Raw genomic sequence first — 8,754 nt, 5'->3', positions numbered from 1 at the left:
TAATGTGGTCCAAGTTATAGGGGGAAAGAAAGAAAAGCTCAATTTAAACCCTCCTAAACATCAATGACTTCATTCTCTTTATTTGTGAAATGGAGCACTTTGTTATACAGCTTTCATCATTTTACTTCTTTTTACTTAAGTAAAAGTAACAATACCACAGTGTAAAAATACCCCATTACAAGGAAAAGTCCTGCTTTCAAAATTTCATTTAAGTAAAAGTACAGAAGTATTAGCAACAAAATGTACTTAAAGTATCAAAAGTAAAAGTCCTCTGTGGCTACTGTCACTGTTATATTGGATCACTATTATTCATGTATTAATAAGTAAGAGGTACTTTAATGTTGTAGTTGGTCATTTTAACTACTTCATGTACTTTTGGTAGTTTAATCTGTAACAATGGACATTATCTTCTAAACTGATTATATATTTTGTTTGTAAAAATAAACAAAAGTCTTAAATATATTTAGTGAAGTACAATATTACCCTGAAATGAAGTATATAGTAGGTAAGTATAAAGTAGCATGAAATAGAAATACTTAAGTGAAGTACTTGTATTAGTTCCTTTCAGACAAGCTGATAAAATGACAGGAGGGGGATGTAAAGACAGCAGAACATGTCGAGGTTAGGACTCATCGTCTCCTCCACAAATCTTTAGCAGAGTCTTTTCATAATTCCCTCGACAATCAGACTGAAACGAAACAGAATTTTACAGTAAAACTTCGGTAGATGTTTCTCTGTATCCATGTTTAAAATCAATCTTTAATTATAAGACTGAGGACAAGTTATCAGTTAGTAGTTTGAGGATGAAAGTAAAGTATCAGAGAACGAAGGAGAGCCTGCAGGGTGAGTTCGAGAGGATTTCTTCAGGTCGACCTCAGGTGTTAGTCAGTCGTCTCCTCCACAGATGGCCTTCACACAGTCCCTGTGTTCGCACGACAGATCCGACTGGAGGACAAACAAAAGACAGGTGTCTTCCCACCACACTGACCAGTAACACAGCAGCTCATTTCACTGGGTTGTTAGGAGGATCCAGACTGGAGTGTCAGAGCTGAGGTCTAGCACCGGCTCCACCTGCTCCAACTCGGATGTTTGTTCATTCAACGATAACTTTACTCCTGCAGCTCCAATGAGCTCTAGCTGCATGATTATAACATCGTCGGAGGTGCAGTTGTTGAATGAAACCTATGATTTGTTTGTTAAAATGACGAGGTGCTCAGTACAGTTGTTTCAAGTTTCTTTTGTAATGCTAAATGAATCGTTCTTTGATCGTCTACTTTTAAAAAATTCAGCAAGTGCTATAAAAGATACTCCTCTCAGAATACGGAGAGTAAACTCTGGAAACACTGACGACAGAAGCGCTCAGTGAGAAACTGCATGGAGTCACAGACGCTGGTGGAGCAGCTGGTCTGAAGGTTTGTGTGACTTCAATAGTCCCTCTGATGGATGGTTACTTGTCAGAGAGGCTGAGATAGAGCTGTCATTAACATGTGATTGGCTGGATGTGGGTTATAATTTACCGCCTTTAATAAATTTGCTTTTGGGCTGCAACAGAATCATTTGCTCAGCACGGGAGACCCAGGACTGGAGGTGCAAAATAAAGGACCAGGTGTTCTTTAAGGACCCTGTTTTCAGAAGATTTATCCCGCACCAATAAATCATTCTGTTTTTAGTGTATTATAAAGAGTTATTTCAAATGTTCGTAACAGATTAGTCCTCTACAGTCTCTGCGTGTCTCTCTCGGCTTCTGCGTTATTCAGATACATATTTGGCTTCACAGATGTAAAAGTCCGAATGATGGAGCATCAGAATTCTCGTACGTTAAATTGTCGTCAGATCTGCAGTGAAGCGGTTCCTCACCTCGATGGCAGAGTGCAGCGAGTAGTTGTACAGTCTCTTGAACTCGGCTTTGATGTCCAGCAGATCGATCTCAGACCGGCTCACCATGATCCGGTTCAGAGTGGCCTCGTCTGTTCCGCCACCCTGACAAGGAGATTGGCAGTGAAAATGAATTTCTGTATTCAGTATTTATCCTGCATTAATCGTACATTGGCACTGTAACATTTCCAGATGACTCCTTCAGTGGATGCAGTAAAAGACAAAGTATGTTGCTGTGAACTGGACATTGTTTGTGTCTGAAACATGTGCAGTAAAAACACTACATTCACCTCCATGCTGTCATACAGGCATTCTGCAAAGTAGGTCGGTACGCTCTTCACACATTTTACTGGAGGAGAAACAAAAGTTATTAAACAGTGTGGCTGAAAAGAAGCATTTTGTTACTGAAGATTTAGCAGATATCATTCGATAAAAGCCGTAATCATCAGGTTTTAAACATCCAACAGACAGTAGAGTCAGTCTGGACATGAGGGTATACACTACATGGGCATCACTGCTCTACTGTGAACACTTTCCACAAGAGTTTGTCCACATGAACCTACTGACAGCCACCAGCAGCGCCTCCAGCTCCCCTGACATCTCCCCTTCGATGCTTTGTTGGAGGGTCTTCCCGCTGATGTTCTTGTATTCAACAAGAGCTTCACAAAAAAAGGGTCAAACATTACTCCAAACTGATCACGATGCGTACGAACAAGCTTTACTCTCGTCTTAAGGGTCAGGCACGACGTACTTTGTCTCAGTTGAGGTATACTTCTTTCGCAGAGGATGTCGACAAATTTAGATTCATCGGTGCCCCACTTCTTCTCTCCAGCTTCATAGAGAGTCTGGGTAGAAAACAATTAAAAAAAGGTTAAGAATATAGTCAAGATAAAGAGGCACGTTTACAGTAGATGTACAAACAGTTTCCCTTGGCTGCACCTGGGCGTCTTCTAGTGCCTGCTCTGGATCTACTGTGGTGCTCTCGTCCCTCTTGCCCTGGAAACACAAACAAAACCTTTAAATAACATCAGTTCCCCTCGCTTTAAGCCTTTTCACACAGTTCAACATTCACAAACCAGCATTGCTCAAACCAACAGAACTTGTTGCTTCCTTACATTGTTCAGTAATTGTGATGACTGTGATGAAGAAACGTCACCCTTTGTGTCCTGAACTGAAATGACATGTTCTTTTAAACCCACACTGTCATAGATATGTGATCTGCCTCCTTTGATTTTCATTTTATTTTTCTAATTTTCATATTTATGTATTTCTTTCTTAATAAAGAATAAAAAAGGGAAGGAAAATGTAAATATGACCAGATTCCTTACTTATATATAACTTATATATAAACAAGAAGTTGTTCATTGAGTCCAGACTGTGAGGATCACAGGATTATAATAAATGTTTGCACACTCCTCTCTCATGTTCGGTTCCATAAGATCTGGTTCTGTAACTGGGTTCCCAGACAAACCTCGGCCAGGAGGAGCAGCGCGTTGCAAAAGTCTCCGGAAAGCTCCACCTTCAGGTCATGGCTCAACTTCCTCTCTGTTTCTTAGGAGGAAAACGTTCAAGACAAACTCGTGATTCTGATGTTTGAAAACTAAATAAATCACAAAACAAGAAGCTCATACTTTCAAAAGGCCAGTGGGACCTTTTTGGACGGACTATCATTCTGACATCGACAACATGGAGTCTTTTTGAATGAAATCACTTTTTACTGAGCTCAATATTTTAATAAGAATAGTAAGAACACATTCTGTACCTTGCAAATAGATGTCATTGAGAACTTTGATTTGTTCGTTGGATCTGGAGGCAAATATTTCAATCAAGATGCGGCATGCTGTTCCAGCTCCCTGCAACAACACACGGATACTTTACCACCTGGAGACGACTGAACTGCATATAACTGGATAAACCGAGTTCACTGAAAGACCACATGAAGCTCTGCTTCACCCCAAAACAACCTCCACACTTTAAGAAACAACACAGAAACTGACTCCATAAACGCTGAGAGCAAATCATGGGATTCAGTTCTACGAACAACAGTTAGATTGTTTCATTTGTACAATTTTCTGTGCCTGAATATGAACCATAATAATAAACATGATCTTTTTAATTCATGATAACCTATAAGGTCTTTCAGGGATCAAACATTCCTCCTAAACAGACTAAAATAACACTTGATCTGTGCATATATCCTGATTAAATATACCTTAAATTAACTGGTTAAACCCCTTAATCATTAATACAAGGACAAACTGAAGAGCATGAGCAACATTTAGAGCTTCACTTTGGTCTGCAAAGAAAGAAACTAATTCCATGCACATTTCATCTGCAAGCTGAATGTATTCATCAACATATTAGTTATGAAACAGTTATTAAATAAAAGAGAGAACTCAGAAAACGTACACTTATGGCCTTCCTCACTTCATGGCAGTCGAACACTGCAGGAGGGGTGATGAGCGCCACCAGCAGGCTCCCAAAGTCACCACCAGTGTCCTCTTTCAGGTCCTCCAGCAATGTCTATGATGTCAGTTTACCAACAGAAGCACACTCATATTCATGCAACACACAGCCACACTCATGCAAATACACAAATACAGCCAAGCACAGGCCTATCACCAGAGTTTACACAGAAACACTGAGAATTACTTGTCACGTTGAAGCAGCACAAGACGATATTTTAATATAAAATCTGTTTCAATCTTCAATCAAAGAATGTGCCACAACAGATAATATCTCTAATATCTCTCTTTAGTTATTTAGTGATGATGTAGATGTTATCATGTTTAAAATGTGAAGCTGGCTTCATTAATAATTGTTCTTTTGAGTGAGGTCAGTCTTAGTTTTGTCTGTTAGACTTGTGTTAGTGTTAATGCAGGACTTTAAATAAAAAGAAACGTATTAATGTTTCACCTTCAATTTAACCAGCCTAAAACCAGTACAGCATCTAGCTGAGAGCAGAGCTTCAATGGGAACATCAGTAACTCCAAATAAGAGGGAAAACTAGCTCATGTGTGGTTGACTCTCTAAACGTCAGGGTTAAATAAATACATTTAAAAAACCTTTAGCTCCTCACAGGGTTAGGTTAAAGTTTTCGTTATGATTAAGCCTAAAAACAGACATGACTCATTCAGTGTAAACACATATTTCCATGAGAACAAACTCCTGTTTCTACTCCTGATAACACAACAGGACGTCTTACTCTGCCAGTGGCTTCCAGATAAGCTTCACAGATGAGCTGCCTCTGAGCGTTGCTTCTGTGGCTCAAAACGTCAATCAGAATCTCCTCTTTGGTGCCTGAAAGAAACGTGAGGAGGTTCATCAATAAACACGTTTACAGCCACGCTGGCGGCCTCGAGAGTGTTTAACATCAGGAAATAAATACTTGGATAAATAAAAAACCTGAGAGACAACTTTAGTTGTGCTTTGAGCTGAATGGAAACACTGCAACTACAGATGCATTAAAAGTACGAAACCTCCCCCCCCAAAAAAGTGAAAACAAAGGCGTAACAGAAATGTTATGTCTTCATTTTATACTTGTTTATGCTGATCAATAACCTACATAGCTGCCATAGAATCTGTAAGAGCCATAATAAACAGATACTGCAGGATAAAATTATAAGTATATATATATATATGTATATAAGTAAATAAACTTTATTGTGATTGCAGTCCATAGGGATTCAGTGTAACTCTGTTAGTCTACTATTAATATTTACATTTCTATTAATAAACTAAAGAAATTCACAATTTAATACTTTTAAAGTGGTAATTCATAGATAGCTTAACCACACCAATATCCATGAATTCCTCTAGAATTAAAAGCTAAGATGGCAGTTAGCGATAAACTACGCAGGGTTTAGCTAGCTAGTGTTTTCCTTTTTTAAATTAGATTTAGCCACTGCCTCATTTAGTTAATAACAAACTTATACAAAGATGTTTGTTCATCAAAATGTATAAATCATTTTTCTTTTTTCAAATACAGATTACAGTTAGAGATGAATTAGTACTGTGAGTAAATTTGGTTTTAGCTTCAGCTAAGGCTAGCTGTAGCCATGGCTACCTCCCTAGCTAGCTTTCACTTAATATATCTCTCCTGCGTTAACGTTAGCTAGCTGTTAGCTGTCTGATGTTAGTTGTCTGTCTCTTTGTGACAATTTTACATGCTGTCTCACTGAAATTTAAAAGTCCGGTCGTATCTCAAATTTGACCAAACATGTAGTTACTGTGTTTTGGCTTCATGGGGCAGCATAAAAAGATAGCTAACGTTAGCATGTTAACATACTACACATACTGTAACGGCTATTTGATGTTTAGCTACATGCTGATGTGTTAACATGTAACAATTAGCATGTTAGCATTCTAATATCAGCATTTTAACATGTTCACAGCCACTATGTTGCTAATGGTGCTAAATTAGCATTAGCACATTACAGCACGATTCTGTCCTGTGTTTTGTGTTTTTAACATTAGCCCATATAAAAATGTAGGATGATGATGATGATTATTATTATTATTATTATTATTATTATTAATATTAATATTACATAACTATGCTAATCTCAAAGTACAAGAGATTAACTGTAATTTGGTAAAAGTTTTAGAGATATTCTCTCAAGTACTGAACTGAACATTTGTGTGTGTGTGTGTGTGTGTGTACCAAGTCCTTCGATGGCCATCCTCAGAGCCACAGCATCGTCTTCTGCATCAAAGTCTTCTTTGGGCTTGATGGTTCCTCTCTCTCCGGTCTGAAGAACACAGTGACATTCATTCATCTATCGGTTTGTATTTCTACATCCTCCCTTTTGTCATTAATGCAATAATAAATGTCACAGTTAAGTTTAGTTGGACCTACTTTTATATCGAAGGAGGAAGGGGTATTCATGAGACTGTCCAAGTCATCCTGCAGAAAGTTCATCAGTTTAAAATGTATGAATCAGTCAAAACCTTATTATGTAAAATAAAAACACAGAACAGAACTTATCTTACCCATAAAGACGGCATGATGACAACAGGAAGTTCCTCTGTAAGAAACACATTCACACAATTGATTGATTTATGGTGACAAGCTCCATGTCAGCACCTCTATTCTTGACGTATTCTCACCAAACTACATTCATAAAACAGCACATTTCAAAAGTGTTGCATATAATGAGGATATATGAGGGTAATCAGGTAATGATGAGTTCATCAGTGTACCAACCTTTAACTCTGCTGCTACAAAGAATAATCTGCACTGCACCAGCCGCCAAACACACAATAACAACGACAAGCAATCAATGAAACCAAGAAGAGCTCACCTGGATTTGTGTCCGAACCGGAAACGTGTTCACCACACCTTCAATCTGCGTGGAAACTGGAAATCTACCTGAGGACGACTCATCTGACCACGCCCACTCCGTACAGGCAGGTGCCGCCTTCAAGGACGGCTCGTACATTTCAGACCTCTGCATTTAGAAGGCCTGCCTCTGATAATACTGAGAAACTACTTAATTATTCATATTGAATATAATCTGAAGGCCTACAAATGTTTAAATAAATGACTTTTAAAAAAAGTTAACTTATTTATCAGGATGAATTATACTAACCTTGGTGATCCCCTGACACCATCATCACGTCTGTCTAATACTTTGGAAAAAGAAAATACATTTTTGAAAATCATTGGGACAGAAATGTTGAGGATAGCAAATATCAAGACAAAGTGTCAGCGATATCACTTTTAGTCACTTTCATACAAACATAAACATGTACAAAAGTATTTGTACAAAATCTGTCAGTCTAGTCTATTTTTATATTTTGTACATACTTATGCTATAGTTCTAAATTATGCTATTTTTCTACTCTGGAATGGGAGCACCGGTACTGTACAATTTCCCCCCGGGGATCAATAAAGTATTTCTGATTCTGATTCTGATCTTCACAGATGTCAGGTTACACCCCCCCCCCCCCCCCCCCCCCCCCAACATTAAGTGAAAAGAATCAAAAATCATGAATAAACATAAAGTACAGGACAATCGTGGATTTCAACATTTTTATTTTATTACTAAAAAAGGCACCAAATACAGGCATCATGTTGTAATTATTTTCCACAAAATGATAGCACCAAAAATATATTGTTATTTCCCATAATTTCCTGTTCCCGTGTTGTTTTGAGAGGCACACAGTTGAAAGAAAACAGGAGGTGCGATCAGAGAGAAACACATGTCAACTTTTTTTCTTTTGCAGTGCTCTCCGACCAGTGTCACACACTTAAAAAAATTACAGTAACTTTTACATCAGTAGCTGAGCGTAACATAATACATCATAAGAGGGTAACATAATAATACATAAATGAGAAGTGAGCGAGATGTGAGTAAATAAAAAACAAGTGAGGGATTTTGTGTCTTTGGGCGGAACGAAGGCAGGTAGACACACATCTCTTATAAAACACATCATTTTAAAAAGTGACTCTTTTCATTAAAACAGTAATAAGGCTAAAGCACTCAGTCATGTGGACGGGATCGAAACTTTGTTGTCCAAACGGCGGCGTCTGATTTGTTACAATCACATGGAAATTTCCACTTACTCACTTTTGGAAAAATAAAAATAAACTTTGGATGATTCATTTTGAGATTCATGAGGAAAAATACTGCATGGCACTTAATATTGGCAGCTATCAGAGTACAGTACAAACAAACAAACAAAAAAAAAAAGAACTTGTGTTGAAACAAGAAGAATTATCTGTTTGTTCAACGTGATAGTACAAATGTCTCTAAGTAAGGCTTAAAATACACGTTTTTTAAAATGCAAATAAAGTTCCTGCTCATGAGGGAAGGATTAACAAAAGTTATGGCATAATTGCACTTGAATAGGTATCATTCAGTATTTACACTCTGC

General features: G+C 37.8%; 1 protein-coding gene across 1 annotated transcript; it reads right to left on the bottom strand.

The window, feature by feature from the left end:
• Positions 1 to 591: 591 nt before the first annotated feature.
• anxa3a (annexin A3a) lies at positions 592 to 7,173 on the bottom strand. Its single transcript, XM_070904251.1, has 14 exons — positions 7,082 to 7,173; positions 6,868 to 6,902; positions 6,734 to 6,781; positions 6,539 to 6,626; positions 5,081 to 5,175; positions 4,285 to 4,398; positions 3,638 to 3,728; positions 3,347 to 3,426; positions 2,815 to 2,871; positions 2,627 to 2,720; positions 2,439 to 2,534; positions 2,166 to 2,224; positions 1,858 to 1,980; positions 592 to 945 (listed from the first exon to the last, which is right to left on the bottom strand). The coding sequence occupies exons 2-14, from the start codon at positions 6,880 to 6,882 to the stop codon at positions 886 to 888; spliced, it is 1,020 nt and encodes a 339-aa protein (XP_070760352.1). The 5' UTR covers positions 6,883 to 6,902; positions 7,082 to 7,173; the 3' UTR covers positions 592 to 885.
• Between the last annotated feature and the right edge of the window lie 1,581 nt (positions 7,174 to 8,754).

Source organism: Enoplosus armatus, chromosome 4 (assembly GCF_043641665.1).
Source record: "Enoplosus armatus isolate fEnoArm2 chromosome 4, fEnoArm2.hap1, whole genome shotgun sequence".
In the NCBI taxonomy this organism is placed as follows: Eukaryota; Metazoa; Chordata; class Actinopteri; order Centrarchiformes; family Enoplosidae; genus Enoplosus; species Enoplosus armatus.
Note: the sequence above shows the minus strand (reverse complement) of the source record. Positions and strands in the feature narration are given on the sequence as shown.